The following is a 22,492-nucleotide window of genomic DNA, read 5'->3' on the forward strand; positions in this document are numbered from 1 at the left end:
TGTTTTTTTTTTCCCTTTATTTCTTTCTGTTCAAAATTCAAAATCCAAAATAAAAAGTTTAATAATAGAAAGTTACTGAAAGATCTACAGCAACTCCCTTCTGGCTGGTCTGCCTACTAGTGCCATCTGACCTCTGCAGCTTATCCAGAATGCAGCAGCTCGAATGGTCTTCAACCAACCTCACTCACACTACTGTGCTCCTCCGCTCCCTTCACTGGTTACCAGTAGCTACCCGCATCCGCTTCAAGACACTAGCAGTTGCGTACCATGCTGCGAACAGACCGGGCCCAGTCTACATCCAGGACATGGTTAAACCTTTTACACCAGTCCGTCCACCCCGCTCTGCTAGACTGTTTGCTGTCCTGGCTCCTAAATGGTGGAACGAGCTCCCCATTGACATCAGGACAGCAGAAAGTCTACACATCTTCTGCCGCAGACTAAAAAACACATCTCTTCCGACTACACCTTGGTTAAGAAGATGAAGTCTTATAACCACCGTCAATCCTGGTGTTTATATGAAAAATATATCAAGTTTAGTTTTAATAGCACTTATATATGACACTTACATGTAGCACTTGTGGTTTGGCTTTTTTTAAGTGAACATACTTACATGATTTTTGCTGTTCTGGGTTTGTCCCCTCATGGTTGAATGCACTTGTGAGTTACTTTGGATAAATGATAAATGTAATGTACTGTACTGTAATGGGTGGACACAGCCCCCCCCCCCCTGATCCAATATTGGGATTGAGGCTATTAAACATTGACAAATCAGACAAATAACACATCCTACTTTATTCTGACAATGATATTGAGAATTAAAAAAAATATGGAAGCAAATTATAGGAGGATGTTTTCATGTCAAGTTACTTGGTACAAATCCACGTAACATTACAACAACTCAGACAGGGAGATGAGTGGGGTTCTTACTCCCAGTGAGGATACAAACAACTGTAATTGTACATAATCCCAGTTGAGTTTTTAATGTGCCCACACTGCGCTGTGCTGTAGGTGAGTTTGAAGCCACATAAAGAGCAGGCAGAATGACATACAAAGAGAGATGAGTGTGAAATGCCACAGCTGCAACCCATTAAGACAGTTCGTATGGCTACACTATGATATGTCCCCAGTGGATCAGTTGTTTCCACTACTGAGAGCAGTATGTTGATGTTGATGTTGAAAGAGGTGTTTACCAAAACTACTTTCAGTGGGACTACTTGCATTGGGGAATTGAGTCATTTACTTTGTCTCTGGGCAGATGCATGGTATATACAGTGCCTTGCATAAGTATTCACCCCCCTTGGACTTTTTCCCATTATGTACTGTTACTAACTGGAATTCAAACAGACTTAAATAAACTTTTTCCCGTTTGATAAACAAAACATGCATAGTACTTTGGAGGTGCAAAATAAATTTTATTGTGACACAAACAATAATGAGAACAAAAAAGTTGACATCTGTTGGGTGCATAAGTATTCACCCCCCTGTGTCAATACTTGGTAGAACCCCCTTTCGCTGCAATTACAGCTGCAAGTCTTTTGGGGTATGTCTCTACCAGCTTTGCACATCTAGAGATGGAAAGGTTTGTCCATTCTTCTTGGCAAAAAAGATGAAGCTCAGTCAGAATGGATGTAGACCGTCTGTGAACCGCAATCTTCAAGTCTTGCCATAGATTCTCTATTGGATTGAGGTCTGGGCTTTGACTGGGCTATTTTAAGACATTAACATTCTTTAATCCAAACCATTCCTTTGTAGCTCTGGCTGTATGTTTAGGGTCATTGTCCTGCTGGAAGATGAACCTCCGCCCCAGTCTCAAGTCTTTTGCAGACTGCATCAGATTTTCTTCAAGGATTTCCCTGTATTTGGCTCCATCCATCTTTCCCTCTATTCTGACCAGTTTCCCTGTACCTGCTGAAGAGAAGCATCCCCACAGCATGATGCTACCACCACCATGTTTCACTGTTGGGATGGTGTGCTCAGGGTGATGGGCAGTGTTGGGTTTTCGCCACACATAGCGTTTTGCATTGAGGCCAAAAAGTTCAATTTTGGTCTCATCTGACCAGAGCACCTTCTTCCACATGTTTGCTGTGTCTCCCACATGGCTTCTGGCAAACTCCAAACGGGATTTTTTATGGATCCCTTTCAACAATGGCTTTCTTCTTGCCACTCTTCCATAAAGGCCAGATTTGTGGAGTAGACGACTAATAGTTGTCCTGTGGACAGATTCTCCCACCTCAGCTGTGGATCTCTGCAACTCCTCCAGAGTAACCATGGGCCTCCTGGTTGCTTCTCTGATTAATTTTCTCCTTGTCCGACTCTTCAGTTTGGGTGGACGGCCTCCTCTTGGTAGGTTTGCGGTTGTGCCATATTCTTTCCATTTTCTTATGATGGATTTTATGGTGCTCAGAGAGATGTTCAAAGCTCTGGATATTTTTTTATAACCTAACCCTGCTTCATATTTCTCCACAACTTTATCCCTGACCTGTTTGGTGAGCTCCTTGGTCTTCATGATGCTGTTTGTTCAGTAATGATCTCCAACAAACTCTGAGTCCGTCACAGAACAGGTGTATTTATACTGAGATTAAATTGCAGACAGGTGGACCCTATTTACTAATTATGTGACTTGCAAATGTGACTTGTGAATGCAATTGGTCGCACCAGATCTTAGTTAGGGGTTTCACAGTAAAGGGGGTGAATACATATGCACTCAACACTTTTCAGATTTTTATTTGTAAATAATTGTGAAATCCATGTAATATTTCCCCCCACTTCCAAATGATGCACTATTTTGTGTTGGTCCATTACATAAACTCACGATGAAATACATTTTAATCTGTGGTTATACCATGACAAAATGTAGAAAAGTCCAAAGGGGGTGAATACTTATGCAAGGCACTGTATCTAGGATACTGTGGCCGGTTTCAAAATGGTCACTTGCTCTCATGGTGCTAGTGTCCTGTCTCACGACTGACGTTGCTTGTAACGTGCAAATAAATATAAAACAGTGTCCCATATTTGTCTCTAGTGACCAAGCGGGTCACCAGTACATTGCTCCTTTGGATTGGGTAAATTTGTCGACAAAACTTCTCTCATGTTAGAAGTTGCATATGTCTAGTATGTCTCTGTTTTGCACATATTCCACAAATCCCTTAGGAAATCATCTGTCACATTGGCTATTATATGCTCGACAATTTTCACCAACCTGTTGCTAACTGTGCCTGTATTTTGTTTTATTCTGAGCTAATAGGATATATTTTGATTGTTAACTGACAACACACAGCCTGATGTGCCTGAACATAATGTGGATGAGGGCGAGATTGAACCGAAAATGTACAGGCTCGAAAAACCAAACCCATAAGCTGAAAAATGATCAAATGCTCTATCAATAACAAACTTGGCTCAGGTATTACTGCACGAGCTCAGTGAGTTAGAGTATTTTTGGCTCCACAAAGGTAATCAGTCTTTTTCAGATTTTGGCTGATCCATACACTTTGCAGTCGACCAACAGACAAATGCAGCACTGACTCCACTCAAATAATTGTCTGCACTTTTATGATGAAACAGAAATATTCTGATTTATGTAGCATCAGGCCATTAACCCCATAACCAGATTGTTAGACATCGGAAGTTGGTCTTTACATATCCATCTGATCCTAATGAAGGAAAGTCATGCCAGACAAACAGATAGACAGAAAGACATGTACAGACACACATACAGAGTTGAGTCTAACTGCCAGCTGGTGTGTACAGCTGACATTTGAATGGGAGGCTGCAGATAGATGTAGTTTTCTGGGCATATCAACACAAGGGTGCAAATGTGATCGAGAGCAAATAAATATGTTCGAATAAAGAAGACGTAAAGAAGTGTAAAACTTAAAGATCTACAACCACTGGGAACCACAGGAGAGCCTTCTACACTGGTGTACCGCCCATAATGCCATAGGTAAAAAATTATAATAAACCTACAAAAAATCTGAGGTCTGATGTAAACCTTGGACAGAAGTAGGCAGGCACAGTTAACAATAACAACATTTGGATTGTCAGCTAGTGTGGGAGCAGCAATAGATCCAACACGAGTTGTGGGGGGAAAAAACTACTCACCAAGTGTGGTGTATATATATCCTATCATCAGGAAGAACTAATAGCCACAAACCAGTATGCAATGGTGCCAGAGAGAATTTCAAACAAAAGGAGGAAACACAGGCAAGCCTATCCTGAAATGTTAACGTTACAGTGGCAGATGGTGGCTGTTGTAGCAACGCTCAACAAAGTGTTTACAAAGGCAAACATCACCTTGTTTAAGCTAATGTAGTGACAGCACATGATGTCTGGCTGCTCACAATGATAGGATACTGTAATCACGGTTCAGTCTGTTCCTTTATTATCCCCCGTGGCATAATGATATTTTAAATTAATATATTCACACCATTTGGGCGGCTGTGGCTGAGGGGTAGAGTGGTCGTCCTCCAACCTGAAGGTCGGCAGTTCGATCCCCAGTCTGACCCATCTGCATGCCGAAGTGTCCTTGGGCAAGATGCTGAACCCTGAATGGCCCCCCCATAGAATAACAAAGTTCTGCAAATAGATGCACTATGTGAATGTGTGTGTGAATGGGTGAATGTAAAACTGTACTGTAAAGCGCTTTGAGTGGTCATGAAGACTAGTGATGTGTGTGCACGCTTGCACATTTGTCTGTGCAGAACCCTCTGCTTTCAATTTTTTGCTGTGGTTTTGAATTTGGTATAGATAATTGTGGAATTGATACTGAATATTAAATCTCTGGAAAAATATCGTTTCTTTATGGGCGGCTGTGGCTGAGGAGGTAGAGCCAGTTGTCATCTAAACAGAATGTCTGTTCTTTATATTTACTCATATTCATGAGTTGTCTTGTAGTTTGTTAATGGCTCAGAGGGAAAGGTTTGTCACCCCTTGTATATTTAGTCCATTAAAACTGTAATACAATTTCATTTCCCAGGCATATGATGTACAATATTGTTATTTATCACTCACACTGGTTGAGACCTAAGACAACTACTGATAGGGTTGAATTTTAGAAAGAAAGTTTCGAAACACAAGTCGTTACTCCCACAATGCATGACAGACTAAAGAGTGAGCCATATTTTCATTGAGATAAGCCAACTTTTCTTATTTCTACACCATAGTTTTGGTTTGTAGTGTTTTTATATTTCACTTCAATGTTAACTATAGTGCTCAGGTGACATATTTAAACTTTGATTTGGATTGATGATACCTGCCATATCTGTGAGTTACCGGAGCTAAAAATCTTAATTTGAAGAAAAGGTGGTGTTGTTTCAATAATATGACTCATTGGCATGGAATCATGATTGAACCAGAAACTACTATATTCACAAATGATCTGTCTTGAACGGATGGAATGAGGGGGTGTGGTGTGTTAGGTCTGATAGTGAGGGCTGTGGCCAGCACATCATGTTCCCTTGTTCAACCTGTCACCAACTTGTCCACAAGCTGATAGTTGATGGTCCTTTTGGGTCTCAGCCATGAAGCCACACTCTGTCAAGCACAGCAGAGGGACAGGGGAACAAGGGCAGATCTCCCACTATGTGAGTGGGATGCTGTGATATTAGCCTGTACAGTGGGGCTTCAGGGAGTTTTTTTATCGAAAATATATTATATAAATATATACACTGCTCAAATATATTAAGGGAACACTCAATCGTCACAGTAAAAAACTAAGTCAGTTAAAACCCATGGACATCAATCTGTCCATTTAGTAAGCACAAAAGTGACAACAGGTGCAATAGACAGGGTTCCTACAGGTTTTAACAAAATACATTTAAGACTTTTTAAGACCTTTTTAAGACCACTTTGAATAGAATTTAAGACCTATTTCACGACCATACTGGCAAAAAGTATGAAGGAAAATTGCTATGAAAGAAGAAATATGTCACAGAATTACTTACAAAGTAAATTTATACCCATTCAACATTAAGAACAATGACTGAACATAACAGTACACAGAAAGTTGTGTGTGTGTGTCTTTAGACCTGTTTAAGAAGGAATACAGGCGACAGCTAGCTGGCCCTGCACTGAGGCAAAGACTGTATCTCTTTACTTACAGCAGTTGGAAGTCAAACAAGTCCAAAATGGTAACAAATAGAATCAGAAATAACTGAGCCTTCTAATCAATAAGGATGCTTTTTTTTCAAACAGTTACCAAGTATGAGTTCAATAAACGATTCTTTCAGCATTGAAATGAAAGGATGTTCCATAAAACATGGCCAGAGAAGGAAATTAAACATCCCTCATCATTCACATTACTTTCAGGAATTTCTGATGTGCAAATATAAAACCTTTTTCAAACAACTTTTTGTGACATTTGCCACTATTTTCAAAGAATAGTGTATTAACTTTGCTTAAATTCAACTTAATTTAAGTACTTTTGTGACATTTACAACTACATTCCTCCATCAGTCTGTACTTTTTCAAAAATAGAGAAAAAATTAATTAAATTATAATCACTTCGTTACAACGATGATAAAGCTCAACCAAAAAGAACACATGCATGTGACTGGGGTGTAATGTAAAGTGTCTTCTTAATTAGTTGGTTCTCATACTGTCAGCTGCCAGAGTTTTCAGACCTAAAATACAAACTGGTCTCTCCTCATGTCCTCCTTCATTCACTGTGAACCAAAGAGCAAGACAGACTTCACTGGCTTCCAGTTAAATCTAGAATAGAATTTAAAATTCTCCTCCTCACCTTCAAGGCCAGCGCCTTTTTACCTTAAAGAGCTGTTAGCACCTTATAAACCCACTAGAGCACTCCGCTCCCAGAATTCAAGCCTACTTGTCGTCCCTAAAGTCTCTAAAAGTAGAGTAGGAGCCAGAGCTTTTAGCCATCAAGCCCCTCGGCTGTGGAATAATCTACCATTTTAAGTTCGGGAGGCAGACACCATCTTTTCGTTTAAGAGTAGGCTCAAAACCTTCCTTTTTGATAAAGCTTATAGTTAGAGCTAATTAGTGCGCCAGAACGTTACTTGTTCTATTTTATTACACATGACACACGGAGCTTCTCTTTCCAGCTTCTCCTTCCTCTTCTCCATCCCTATCCCCCTTCCCCGGAATCCCTTTGTTTTATCACCCGCAGATCCAGGGCCTCTGTGGCCGCACCATGGATTGCGGTTTGTGGATCGCGGTGTTGGATCCAGTGTGGCGGATTCTGAGTCATGTGGGCTGATCGTGGTGCTGGTGGCGGACCCTGTGTCGTGTTGGCATTGGGTACGGGCGGTGGACCAGGACCGCGGTGGTGGCTCATGATGGGTCCTGGTGGGCGGCGGTGGACGGTGATTGAGGACTGGAGTGGTGTCTGGTCTGGATGGTGGATCATGGTCTGGATGGTTGATGACCATGGACAGCGGGACTGCTTGGCATATCATGTTGGGGTTGTCCTTCGGGATGTCTACCCTCATCAAATGCTGCTAGAGACTTTGATTATTGATGATGTTCTCCTACACGTGGCATCTATTGCACTTCTGTTCGTCCTGGGAGAGGGATCCCTCACATGTGGCTCTCTCTGAGGTTTCTACGTATTTTTACCCTGTTAAAAGGGTTTTTAGTAGTTTTTCCTTACTCTTGCTGAGGGTTAAGGACAGAGGATGTCACACCCTGTTAAAGCCCTATGAGATGAATTGTAATTTGTGAATATGGGCTATACAAATAAAATTTGATTGAATGATTGTACTTTCTTTTCAACTTGGTTTTTGAACACTGTGTCTTGTTTGTCACTGATCGGTTGCTTCACGGGAAAGAGCTCTGATCTCACTGTGCATCTCTCTGAGCCAGGGGTAGCTAGGCAACCTTTACTATCGAAAGAGACATTTTGCCCCCTCTTCCCCCAAATAAAATCTGTCTGGAGCCGCAAAACATATTTGATAACACAGGTTATAAAGTTATATATATAGTTATACAATATATATAAAAACTATAGTTTGTTGCATTTATTAAATTATAGAAAGACAATATAAAAAACTGACATTTAACTGCTATTTTAACCTGTTACAAAAAAGGAAAACAACAAACTCTTATAAAGAGGAGAACCAAAATACATGCGTAGGCCTACTTTGAAATAAATGAAATACAGAACTATGCTTTTTTTTGCAAATCTCCAGCTTGGTACTTTTCAGCAGATGCTGTGTGCTTGCTCTGGAAATATCTTTCAACATTACATTTCTTATTGTTTGCTTATTCTTCGCCACATTTCAAGCATACAGGTAAGCCAACATCGTTGGCAGTGAAAGCAAATTAATCTGTCCACGGAGAATTAAACTCTCAATTTCCTTCCCAGACTTTTCTTTTTGGGGGATTTATCCATGGTTTGTTTAACGAGGCCGGGTCAGAAACTATAGATTAGCGACCTGCAGGGAAGAGCGCCGAGACGTAATAGGATGTGACGCATATTTTAGTTGACGAAATATTAAAACAAAACTAGAGAGCAGGTCAGACTGGAGGCGGACACCGAAACTGAAGCTCGGTACAAACCAACTGCAGCTTCTGCTCTGATCAAGAAGCTGCACCGTGATCTCCGAGCAGCTGTGACCAGAGAAACTCTGTGTTTTCACTGTTTCCACTCTTAAGAAGCTGCCGGTCAGTCACTGAGCGGCTGCTTCACGTGAACGAGCTCCGATCTCTCCGTGTCTCTGAGCGAGTGTGCGGGGGCTGGGGGCGGAGCCCCGGGGCCTGTGTGTGTGTCCGCTATCTGGGAGCGCGCACACACACATTCACCCGCTCCTGGTATTTGTTAGGAATTTAAATTCAAGCTGGTATGTGGGTCTGACTGAACTCTTAACGAATAAAGACAGGAGGGGGGGGCATAAACAGTTTGAGCCAGATAAGAGAACATTTTGCTTAGCAACTATCAGAGTAGTAGGAGCGTCACGGAGAGCGGCTCCTTGTCACTTCCTGAATTCCAGTGCCCAGAGGCATGGACTAAGCCTGTGCACCAACAAGAGAGAACCAAATTGATTTGCGGGGACTCTCCTCCAATATTTTAAACCAATCACATTAAATCTACTGTTATAATTATATCAAACCCCTTCTGTTCGGGGCCATTATTGACTACCTATTGCTAACTGATTTAGCCTAGGCTGTGATAATTGTCCACAGCTATGTTGTTCAACTTTCATTGCATCTCAATAAATACTTGAATTGGACCAGTACGGCTCATCTCTTATTTAGGATAAACCAACACGCCTGACATATTTCATGGCCTGATGTGATAATGATTTAAAAAATTAACGTGAACGTGACATTACTCACGTTCATCATATGAAAACTGATTCTTTAAGTTCACGGTTAGCGAAAAATATGCGCAACATGCACAACACTGTACAGGGAGCCACTGCAGAAGGGCTGAAGAGCCGCAGGCGGATCTGGAGCCGCAGGTTGCCGACCCCTGCTCTGAGCGAATGAGTGGGGGCGGAGCCCCGGGGCCTGTGTGTGCTGTTTCCCGCGGGTTGCGACCCCCGGTTGCGGCGAAAGAACGATTTGTTTACTGTTCCACCGTTAAAGAAATGCCGACGTCAAACCATAGTTCCGCCTCACATTTCCACCTCCCGGTCGGCGCCCCACCAGTGGGCTATGCCACACAGTTTGAGAATCCATACATTTTTAAGACCTGGCCGAATCAAATTTAAGACTTTTTAAGACTTTTTAAGGCCTAAAATTACGATTATTAAATTTAAGACTTTTTAACCCGGAATAGAGAGGCCAAAGCAAGTTAACCCCTGAAAAGGGAATAGTTTTGCATGTGGTGGCCACAGACAATTGTTTTCTCCTTATCCTTCGTGATTGTTGTCTAGTTTTGTGTTCTGCAAGTGTCCTTGTCACTACTGGTATTCACAAGGCTGTACCTGCAAACCAAATCAGGTAGTCCAGCTCATCCAGGATGGCACATCCATACATGCATTTGTAAGACGGTTTGCTGTGTCTCCCTCAGCAGGTTTACGCCCTTTATCTGTTGCACATCTGCTCAATTTAACACATGATGCCCAGTTCAACTGACATTTATGTCTCACCTACAGCTCCTCCGGACAATGTCTATATGAATTCAGGATTCCAGTGGATTTTTTTAACCCGCTCGTTCTGAGCAACCATCTGCTGATCCAACTCTCTGCCTCTCATTGACTGGAGCACAAGCAAACAGAATTAGCCTCTCATTTGCAAGGCAGTGGTGATGGTTTGGTAGAATGTTTGATTCAAAAGTCACTAGATCTTTTACTAGGTGCTTTTTACAAGAAAATAAAAGGCTGCTAAGGAAGTCTGATGATTACATTTTAAAACGACAAGGGACTGAACTCAGCTGGCTGACCAATGGTGTAAGTTCATCACAAACTCAATTCTATCACTCACTCTGTCAGACATTCAGATATGTAGCACTGGACCGTGGTTGGTCCAGCCAAAGAACAACCGAGAGGCAATGTCAGCTATCTTGCTTAATTCCAATGAAGTAATAAAGTAAGACATTGTTCGTGGTCTTTATATGGACCATTTCATATCAATAGCTATTATCCTGTTCACCATTGTCATTTTTATTCATTAACTTATTCATTTTTTTCAAGAAATTTAGAAACGCTGCTGACCCTGTTTTAGTTTGAAAACTCTGGAGTAGTGTTTTAGCCTGAATGGGCAGAAACTGAGACTATCGCCGGAAACTATGGCTGTTCACACGGGATGCGGATTTCTCCGCGCCTGTCAGCCTTGTTGTATGTAGTTCAATGTAAGGGTTCGGGGGTAAATGATGATGGTCTTCATAGCCCCTCCTCCGCCCCTCTTTTTCTCTCTGTCTATCTGCTTGTGTACTGGTAGTGGATGGTCAAAGGGGGACATTTAATTATGTGATTGGGAAAACTGGGAAAATTTAAACTCCAGGACAACAGAAGGGGAATATAAAGTTTGCGATGCATATTTGATAAGTTATCATATAAAATATGTCATTAATATCATTCGAGTGTTTCCTGGCGCGATAGGCTCGCGGCAAGCAAAAAAAATAGACTCGATGAAACCATCGGTGCAGGGCGCAAGGGTCCCTTGGCGCTGCGCAACCCATTTGAACAGCACAATTGTGTAACAGGGGGGCTTAAGACTTAATCCCAAAATATATTTGCTGATAACTAGGGATGGGCGTTCGATTAAATTGTCTTCATCGATCGTCGGGAGAGTTAATGACGAATTTTCGATTAATCATTAATATTTTCAAGTTCAAAAATTCACTATTTATAAGCTACATTACAATGCAGTGAAAAAAAAAAGCGTGTTTCCTCATTGAGATCTTTATTACAAGATGAACAAAATATGCGCTGCCGTAATCTTAAGCAGCGGAGCCGACAGCTAGAAGCCGGTGCTACTGAACACAACTGACCCTCGTTTTTTTCCCCTCCAAAATAAAATAATAATAATATAAAAAAACATAATGTTAAACAACAACTACAAATATATAATACTTAGGTCTGACAGGTTTTGCCAAATGTAACTCAAAACTATCAAACAAGGTACTGAGTCGAGAAAGCTTCATAAAAATAACCAGTAACTCACAAACAACTTCAGCACCAGCCTACGGATTTGTGTTGAGAAAGATGAGCATGTTAAACTGCTCTGGGGTCAGACGCGAACGCAGCCTGGTGACCGTCAGTCCAGCCGCCGAAAAACCCGCTCTGAGGGGACTGACGTCGCCGTGATACACAGGTAGCTCCGTGCTAACTTGGCTAGCCTGGCCGCGGCTCCGGTGTTTGCGCTCCCCTCGTCCGTGTCAGACAACGCAGGCTCCTTGTCTCCCCCAGTCTCTGGGATAGCTTCGCAGTGTTGGCAGTGAACCAAGTAATTTTTTAACTCAAAACGGTCCCATGCAACACTTCGCCGTGACCTCTTCCTGTTTACTTTGGAAATGGAACTACACGGTAACTCGCAGCCAGTCGCAGGTAACTGAGTAGGACTGTGGCGTTTTTTTCAAACACTGCCCCCAGTGGTCAAATGTGTAATTAGCGAATTCCTCGATGAAAAAATTATTTCATCGAGGAAATTCTTAATGATCAATTAATCGATCGTCGATTAATTATGCCCATCCCTACTGATAACTACACGTACATGTACAGTGCTGTGAAAAAGTATTTGCCCCCTTCCTGATTTTTTAAATTGTTTGCATATTTGTCACACCTAAATGATTCAGATCATCAAACAAATTGTAATATTAGACAAAGATAACCCAAGTAAATACAAAATGCAGTTTTTAAAGGATGATTTCATTTATTAAGGGAAAAAGCTATCCAAACCTACTTGGCCCTATTTGAAAAAGTAATTGCCCCCTAAACCTAATAACTCGTTGTGCCACCCTTGGCAGCAACAACTGCAATCAAGCGTTTGCGATAACTGGCAATGAGTCTTCACATCGCTGTGGAGGAATTTTGACCCACTCTTCTTTGCAGAATAGTTTTAATTCAGCCACATTAGATGGTTTTAGACGGCCACTCCAACACCTTCACTTAGCTTTTTTGAGCCATTCAGAGGTGGACATGCTGGAGTGTTTCGGATCATTGTCCTGCTGGCTAACCCAAGTGCGCTTGAGCTTGAGTTCACAAACTGAGGGCCAGACATTGTCCTTTAGGATTTTCTAATAGAGAGCAGAATTCATGATTCAATCAATTATGGCAAGTCGTCCAGGTCCTGAAGCTGCAAAGCATTCCAAGACCATCACACTACCACCACCATGTTTGACTGCTGGTATGATGTCGTTTTTTTAAAATGCTGTGTTAGTTTTACGCTAGATGTAACGGGACGCACATCTTCCAAAAAGTTCAACTTTTGTTTTTCAGTCCACAGAATATTTGCCCAAAAGTCTTGGGGATCATCAAGATGTTTTTTTGGCAAATGTGAGATGAGCCTTAGTGTTCTTTTTGGTCAGCAGTGGCTTCGCCTTGGAACTCTCCCATGGATGCGATTTTGGCCAAATGTCTTTCTTATTGTTGATTCACAAACACTGACCGTAACTGAGGCGAGTGAGGCCTGCAGTTCCTTAGATGTTGTTCTCTGGTCTTTTATGACCTCCTGGATGAGTCGTCAATGTGCTCTTGGAGTAATTTTGGTAGGCCGGCCACTCCTGGGAAGGTTCACCACTGTTCCAAGTAGGGCTGGGCGATATGGAAAAAAATGTGATCACGATATGTTTTTCCATATTGATCGATCTCGATTCTTATCACGATATGTAGTTTTTGCAGATGCTGCCAGTGTGAGGGGCATCCTGAAGCTTGAAGAAACAAGAGATTCATGAAACTATAAAATAAAGTTTATTAACATAGAAAAAAGTAAACATGTAGGTCACACCCTCTGACACATTCAAGTGCTTTTAATTCTTAACTGTAAGACAAAATAAATATAAAAAACTAAACCACTATAATATAATACTATTTTTTTTAGGTATTGAAAAATGCAAAAATAAAAATATTTTAAACTTGTTAGGTAGGTTGTGCAAATCATTTGTAATTCCAAACATTAGTCATCTCCCTTTACAAAATAATATAAACTTTTACTTATTGAAACTTTATACAGTATAAACTAACAGCTGTGACAACTATCACATCAAATTGCTTTGGCTGGACAGTGAACATCTCAAGTGCAAAAAGAGTTAACATGGCCCTGGCACAAATACTACCTGAAAGATTAAATCTGAGCCAAAATTGCACAACATGTAAACATAGTAAACCATTCATAGTTATTCTTGTGCACTTGTGCACTAGTGAACATCATTTACCCCATTACAGGTTTTTTGCAAGAAAGACAAGTCTGTCCACCACGTCTGGCTTTAAAGCTGCTCTATGGCAGGACACAATATTGCCACTTGTACTAAAAGCACGCTCCGAGGGCGAGCTGGTGGCAGGAATACAGAGGTACCGCTTTGCCAGGAAGCTCACTCTGGGGTATGATGTGGAGTGGGTTTTCCACCATGCCAGGGGGTTGGTCTCACTGTCTGCTTCTGGAGCTAGCAGGTAACTGTTCAGTTCAGCCTCAACATTCTGCTCATCTGTTAGACTAGAGGTAGAAACAGAGTAAGACTTCTTGAAAAAGCTGCCCAGTGTCTTCTTCTGCATTTTGGCTGGTGGAGCTGAAGCTGCAGCATCTGCCCTGCCTCCCCCAAAACTGGATGTGAGAGTAGATTGCGTTGTGCTCTGACAGTTACCTAGGATCTGTGCCACAGCTCTGGATTTCACAGTCTCTACCTTGTCATCTTGGATGTAGCGGGTCTTGAACCGAGGATCAACAAGGGATGCCATGTTAAGGAGGTCGTCAGTGGCAGCATCATCATATTTTTCATTCAAATAGGTGGTGATAGTGGTTTTGATGGCCTTGGTTAGCTCTGTGTCATCCTCTCCTGGCTTCAAGATCTCCTTATTGAAGAGCTGCAGGACAGGTTTCACACAAGAGACACTGACTTGTGTTTCACCAGAGAGGGCATCGGTGAACTCAACAAGTGGATTAAGGGCCTTGTGGATGGACTCCAAGACCTCGATGTCTTGCCATGAGGGAGCCAGGTGCCTTGTTTTTCTATCAGCAGATAAAACCTTTGAAATGGCCTTCTCCTGCTCCAGTACTCGTGCTATCATTGCATGGCGAGAACCCCACCTGGTAGGTGATTCTTTTATCAGCCGGTGCTTAGGTAGGTCGAACTCCTTCTGCGCAGCTGCTAGTTCTTTTTTCTTTTTCCAGGAGAATGAAAAAGCACCAACCACTTTTTTGCACACACCCATGGCTCTCTCAATTCTCTTGTCTCTCGCACTTCTCTCTGTAAATGAAAAAAGGTCATTATTATTTAAAAATTTGTTTGTGTCTTGTGATAATAAATCATAATATTGTCATGACATCCTTGATATGAAAATACACTTAGACTACACACTAGTAATGTCCCTGTTTTTCCTCAATTTAAGTTGAGTACAGTGATTAAATAATAAACTCTTAATTCCAATTCATCTTAGATCCAAAATGTTAGTTATAATAATAGAATTATCACCTATCAGTATCAATTGTTATCAGGTGATAGCCTGTACATTGAGGCATTTAGAATGTACACTGTTGCCCATAAAGTTGAAATAATTTAGTTTTCAGAAACATTCCTCTTTTTATTCCGATTTATACATATCAGTAATTACCTTTGACCAGGTGCAATGATTACATACTGAGTCCCAGTTACCAATTTTGAGAAGATATCAAGAATAAATCACATTGTCACAATCATTTCATCAGAAGAGGTAAAAAATAAACATTGTATTCCAACTTTATGGGCAACAGTGTATAAGGATACGAATCATTACACTGTGAGCTATTATTAGAGCTCAAAATTGAATGTCGGCATGAGTTTTTCCTTTGATATCATCATGAACTTACCAATGGCAAGGTGCAGCCGATGACCAAAGCACTGCAGCCGGGTCCAGTCATTGAGGGAAACAGTCTTGACAATGTTTGCCCCATTGTCTGTTGTGATGCACACCTGTCGGTCTTCCCTAAGACCCCAGGATTTGAGTGCATCCTCCAGCCCCTGGCTGATTATTTCCCCAGTATGGTCCTCTGGAAAGTATACTGTCTGTAAACATTTGCTGTGCAGAGCCCACTCCTCGTCAATGAAATGAATTGTAAGACTCATATATGGCTCAGATGTACGGCTAGTCCAAAGATCGGTGGTAGTGGCGAAGTATTTTACATCCTTAAGATGGATTTCCAGCTTACGACGGCATTCATCATAAAGCTGTGGCAGCGCCGTTTGAGAAAAGTACTTTCTGCCAGGGAGCTCGTACCTGGGGTCCAACACTTTGATGAGTTTCCTGAAGCCGTCCCTCTCCACTGTGCTCAGGGGCATCATATCTTTAGCCAAGCAATAACTAATAGCGCTCGTTATATTTTTAGCCCGCTTCGATTGTTTTTCATAAGGGGAAATGGCGGCAAAACACGACCTGATGGACTGCTGTTTTGCTAACTGAACAGAATCGCTCCCGTTAGCATCGCTAACGGGAGACGTAGTGGTCTTGCCTGTCTCTTGGTTTGGTGTCGGGCAAACTTGAGCCCGCAGAGTCAAACTCTCTGTATAATCACTGGGATGGTGCCGTCTCAGGTGATTGAATAGGTTTGTGGTGTTTCCCGTCCTGGCTGGTACCGACCGCCGGCATATTTTGCAGACCGGCTTCGACTGCTCCTCGTCATGTTTGCCGTATCCAAACCACCTCCACACAACTGACGTCGCGTTACCCTTTTTTCCGACAATCTCTTCGGTGTCGGGTGATGGAGTCATGTCGCTTTCACCTTCGGCATTATTTTTGCTGTCCCCGACTTCAGTTTCACTCATTTTTTCAACTTCGTTGTCTCTTTTTGTCTCTCTCGCAAATGCAGCTACTCTCACGATGGGAAGTGGGCGTGTCGTGTCCTACCTGCAGACGGCAGCCGGCAGACTCCGACACTGTTGTTGCGCTTACTTTTGCCACGTGAGATCGAATACATGTCACAAGGAGATAATCGAGATCGATCAAAATTTTATCGCGATCCCGAATCGAGATCGAAAAATCGCCCAGCCCTAGTTCCAAGTCTTTTCCATTTGTGGATATTGGCTCTGACCGTGGTTTGCTGAAGTCCCAAAGCCTTAGAGATGGCTTTGTAACCCTTTCCAGAGTGATATATGTCAATTACTTTGTTTCTCATCTGTTCTTGAATTTCTTTAGCTCGCGGCATGATGTGTTGCTTTTGGAGATCTTTTAGCCTACTTCACTTTGTCAGACAGGTTCTATTTAAGGGATTTCTTGATTCAATAGGTCTGGCAGTAATCCGGCCTGGGTGTGGCTAGTGAAATTGAATTCAGCTTTCCAAAGAATGTGATTAATCACAGTTCATTCATGATTTATCAAGGGGTGGCAATTACTTTTTCACATAGGGCCAGGTAGGTTTGGATGGCTTTTTTCCCTTAATAAATAAAATTATCATTTAAAAACTGCAATTTGTATTAACTTGGGTTATCTTTGTCTAATATTACAATTTGTTTGATGATCTGAAACATTTAAGTGGGACAAATATGCCAAAAATTAAGAAACCAGGAAGGGGGAAAATACTTTTTCACAGCACTGTATGTAAGATGGTTGCTTCACTTATCCTGCATCCGTTTGGTGCATAGGTTGTGCACATCCTCAGAAATTAATGCAACGTGTCAAAACCATATAAAGGTCAGGACAGTAATGAGTACTTGACAGGGTAAATGGGCACATCATTAGGGACATGTCATCAGCGTCAGAAAACGCAGAGTTTTTAAGACAAGCTGTGTGACCAGTTCTGGAATTAAGCACATTTCGACATTTCTGTTTTGATCTTAACATTAGCCAAATGTTAATCTCCTTGAGTGCCGTCATGTTTAGATGTTTAGAAGAGAGCGGTGCACTCTACAAAACAGTCTGAGTTCTGTGGTGTGCCCTCTACTGGTCACCTATGCATGCGCATGGTTTAACAGCGAGTATATCACACCCACATGTTTTCCTGATTGGGTCTTATCAGTCCTGACTTGACTAACAGCTGGATGCAAAATGTTGCTAACAATTACTTTTAGTAGCAATTCCACCTAATCTTAGTTCCGAGAAAATAAATCCCTGTTCTTATTTTTTATCATTGCTATTTCTCATTTGAAGTATTTTAAGTAACTAAGCAACCAACTGCAGAGTAGACGGTCTGCTTCCTGTTTACACTGGCACACCCATGACCAATGTTAGTGAATGGCCTGGATGTATTTTCAAGTATTTTGGTATAGACGGAGATTTCTTCCAACAGAGATCCAAAATGTTTGTCTAGACAGAGATCGTATTTGTGTGGATGTAGCCTTCATGTAGTCCTTAACAATTAATTTGGTTTCTGTAGTTGTGTAACTCACCAGATGGAATGTGTAGATGCCTTCCGCCCAGGGGAGAGGTGTCACACTGCTGGTTCGCTCCCTCTGCTATCTCGGTTTACAGTGTCCTTCCTTATTCCCCACTGAACTTCACTGCAACTTAACAGCACCTGAGGAGGGATGTAAAGAAACTAACTTTTCAGTGTTTAATCCTGTTAATTTACTAACAGACAGACAGACAAACAAATGCAGATGAAAACATAACGTCCTTAGCAGAGGAAATAAAGAAAAAGAGACACAACTAGGCATCATTCAGCTCTGTTAAATAAACAGGTTAGCTTGACTGAAAACATGTCACCAAATTTCTCATGAAGCTTTAACACTAGCAGTGAAACTCCTTCCTTTTCAGCCAGTTGATGTCGAATGCAGCTGTAAGGGGGGGATATCACAGGCTGCAGATGTGCAACGTGCCCCAGATGTTGGCTCATCTGTCTCTCCGTTCATGTTATGAAAACACGAGATGAGGTGACAAATCTACTTTGAACATCCAGACACTTTCCACACTCTGACACTGCTGTAATATGTTATACTCTCCTGCCACATCACAAGACAAAAACAAATCCTAATCACACTGACTGAGAGACAAGTGGAGTCGTTCTTTTAGTGCATTGTCATACCAGAAGTTATCTCAGGGGACATTTCCTAAAGAGATGTGCTCAATACATGTTTTTCACTATGAAGGGAGAGTGATCTTGGACTTGCTCCAACTTTAAATTGGAATAAACAGCTGATTAAATGATTAGTTGATTTTACAGCTAAATTAATCTGCAATGTTTTTAAAAATGTATTTTTCTTTTATGTCCCTTTTCTAAGAAAGAATATTTCCAACAAAAATGTTCTGGTTCAAGCTTCTCAAGTTTGAAGGATTACTGCTCTGCATTTTCTTTTACTACAGTGCTTAGAATAGTTTTGTCATTAATGGGCTCAAGGTAACAGACACTTCTCACAGTGCATGTGCAAAGAAGAGCATAGGGATTACAACACTATGTTAGCATGCAAAATACCAGGACCCTGAAACTGAAGCAGCAAATAGAATTTAGCCATCACTCATTTTTTGTATTATTGTGACATGGCAAAATGTCAGCTGGGAAAAGGGCCAACTGTGATGACAATTTTTGGGATGGTTTATAGCCAAATAATTAATCAATAATTTGAGGTATTAGTCGTAAGATTGATCGATGTAAAAAAAAAAAAGATTGTTCCTACCATTAATCTAAATATACTGTATCAATATAAAAATATTTTTTTCCCAAGCATTTCCTAATATAACACCGATAAGTCAAACCAGGTGTCTTGTGTATACATATATATGTCCATTACTGATATATATAATAACTGATATAGATTTTTGTAAGTTTAAAAAAAAAGATCTGAAAAGATCTGAAAACAACAACACATATTTGTATTTTAAAAGAATTGTGACCAAGATGCACAATGTGGGCTGGACATTTTTCTATGTAAAATAAATAGGCCTATGACAAATCTCTGTTGAACTAACTATATAATAAAGATAATATTTCTGACTTAGTTAAGCATCTCTGTATTTCACATTATTCTGGCCAAAAAAAATATATATGTCTGCAAAAATTTAATATGGCTTGATCAATGATTTAGCTCAAGCTTCTCACTCATCTTAACACGATTTAGGTCTGATCGATAAAACAATATCAAAAATCATCACAATCCATCTATCTATCTATCTATCTATCTATTTATCTTACCCTTCTATGCTCAAAAAGAAGAGTTTTAAACCACAACCTTCCTTCAGGATTATTAATCCCTCCTAAATAATAATGTGACATTTAAAGTGACAATTATGTAATCACCTGATGTTAATTTCCACCCCGTCTTTATATGGTTTTGGCCATATTACCCATGCTTTGGTTCACATAATATATTCAATGATGAAAGTCGTGGATATTTGAGAAATATCTATTTTGCAGTGAAATGGGAGTGTGTAAAGAGAGACTACACACATGGTTAAAGACTGACACCCCCCCCCCCCCCCCCCCCCCCCACACACACACACACACACTCACACACACACCTTCACTTGAGCATCTACAACACAATCTGAGGAAACCTAGTGGCTCAGGTCATACACACAACAGTGAGAAACAACACCGCGGACACTACAGATGTAAGTTTGGGAGATAAGCCGGCGGAGCATTGAAACCCTGCAGGGTTGGTTTGTATCCTACGCAGCTCTTACTAGCATAACAAGATAAATGCTACTGTAGATGCTTCCACAGCTACACACGGTTCAACACAGCACAGACCCTTGGAACAGCAGCTAGCTACACATCTCATAAACCACAGTGCAGGGACGGAAATGTTTATCGGACTGTTAACTTGTTAGAGGAGGACACGGTGCTGAGTTTGCCACAGTAACTGTGTGATGAGTCTCCATGGAGGTCTCCAGAGGAATGAAAGTGAAACATGCTGTAGACAGCCGATATCAAACTAAAGACTCACCGCCCAGGTTCAATGTGTCACCAGTCGTAGCTTCTTCATCTGCCGTGAAATCTGTACACAGCAGCACAAAGCGACACGAACACATGAAACCGCAACAAGTGTCAGTGTGGCTACATTAAAGATCGCATTCAATGAAGAATGATGGGAGGCAGATCTGGCTCATCTTCCGGTCTGTGTCCGGCATGACGCATGCGCCCTCTGGAAAGCACTGATGTTTTGTTTCTATGAAACGACGGTGTGGTTATTTTACTATATATTTCTATGCATACAAATATCTGTATATCTATATCTATATATATATATATCTGTGTTTGCATTTTTGGTATTTTGTTAAAGAGTAGAGTAAGACTTCTGTCTTCTCTGTTCCATCTATTCATCCCCACAACTAGAGCGCGACGCAATCATTTTAAAATCAAACTGTGGCGTCATCTAGTGGGCAACAAGGGAAGCTAGACATTTTCCTCGGGATTTACTAAGGCACCATATCAGAATTTCATCATATAACTGTTTTTAATCAATTGCACCAGAGTTCGCTGATTTTCACCTCTCGTCCATGGGTAGGCAATCAGGATAATAATAATAATAATAATAATAATAATAATAATAATAATAATAATAATAATAATAATAATAATAATGTAATATTAATAATAATAATGTATTAAAAATAATAATAATATTGTATTTTTTGTGTGTGTTATTATACCAAAAACATTGTACGGTATTAATAGTACATACAGATCATCATTTTACTTTGGCCTTACATAATAGTCCAGTAAATTCAATGCTGTCATTGGTGGTAACACTTTTGTGTTGATTTTAGCCACACTTGATTTTTGATTGAGGAACACTTTTTATATCCCTGATGATTGCTGGTATAGAAATCCACTTCCCCACTACTTTAATTAAGAGAGCAGATTTACGCAAGGTGGACTTGTGAACTGTGGCATCCAGTCACAGTGGATGCTTTACACCTACCCGCATTACCACTGCTCTGATAAACATCTTGCAGGAAGAAAAATAAGCAGTTATTAAAACCGAGGAAAATATATTTTTTTCAGTATGTAAGATTGATAACAACAACATTTTTTTTGTTGTATATATATATATATATATATAAATTAAATTAAATAGCAACAATCCTACATGGTCTCAAAATATAAATTCTGAATTCAAATGCAGGAGGTGAATTGATTAAGAGAGCTCCTTGTCATCCTTTTTGTCTGCCTGCGTGTTTACTGATCCTCGTGATTCAAAGACATCCTCAAGAGTATATATGATATACACTATATATATATATATATATAGTGTATATATAGTGTATATATATATACACTATATATATATATATATATATATAGTATATATAGTGTATATCATATATACTCTTGAGGATGTCTTTGAATCACGTCATGTCTTTGAATCACGATATATATATATATATATATATATATGAGGCTGCAGGTAAGATTGTGGCTGATCCTTCCCACCCGGGTCACAAACTCTTTGAGGTTCTTCCCTCCGGCAGGAGGCTGCGGGCCATCAGGACCAAAACCTCCCGCCACAAGACCATCTTCTTTCCGGCTGCAACTGGCCTTATCAATAAGGCCCGGGACCCCCACCTGTCTTTGACTCTTATCCCGCCCCCACGCCTCAATTCTGTGTTACATTAACACACACTACAGTATATTGCACATTGCACATACTCATTCTCTCCTGTTTTGCATTTATATCTTGTATTTATTTTGTTTTGTTTGTTTTATGTATAGTTATTTCTTTCTTATGTGAAGTACTTATTGTGTTTTTGTAGTACTTATTGTGTTTTTATGTTTTATTTTCAATGTATGCACCTTTTTTACCAAAGAAAATTCCAGGTAGGTGTAAACCTACTTCAGTCTCTTTTGACATTATAGCATTTGCCTTGTTTTACAGAGACTTTGATATAGAAAAAAAAGCCTGTTTTAATAAGCTTTGGATTAACCGCAAGCACTGGTAAGACCCCTGCTCTCTTTGGTTCCTGTGCTGGTGCCTGTCTGGGTTTAGTTATCCATCCGGTGCTTTACGGATGACAATATTTTCAAGATC

General features: G+C 40.7%; 1 protein-coding gene across 5 annotated transcripts in view; it reads right to left on the minus strand.

Annotated features, from left to right (window-relative positions):
- LOC128448962 (neurocalcin-delta A) overlaps positions 1–20,601 on the minus strand; it is a 76,517-nt gene extending 55,916 nt beyond the window's left edge. For 2 of the 5 annotated variants that reach the window (XM_053431866.1, XM_053431865.1), the window contains exons 1-2: positions 20,408–20,598; positions 17,915–18,042 (exon numbers count right to left, since the gene is read on the minus strand). Coding sequence is in view for 3 of the 5 variants with exons in the window: in XM_053431864.1 (XP_053287839.1) it covers positions 13,779–14,768 (990 nt within the window). In the remaining 2 variants the exon portion in view is untranslated. Of the gene's footprint in view, positions 1–13,291; positions 15,583–17,914; positions 18,043–20,407 lie in introns of those variants that run through there. The other 3 variants (XM_053431864.1, XM_053431870.1, XM_053431863.1) reach the window with 3 other exon arrangements.
- Between the last annotated feature and the right edge of the window lie 1,891 nt (positions 20,602–22,492).

The sequence above is a fragment of the Pleuronectes platessa genome, chromosome 10 (assembly GCF_947347685.1).
Source record: "Pleuronectes platessa chromosome 10, fPlePla1.1, whole genome shotgun sequence".
NCBI classification, from domain to species: domain Eukaryota; kingdom Metazoa; phylum Chordata; class Actinopteri; order Pleuronectiformes; family Pleuronectidae; genus Pleuronectes; species Pleuronectes platessa.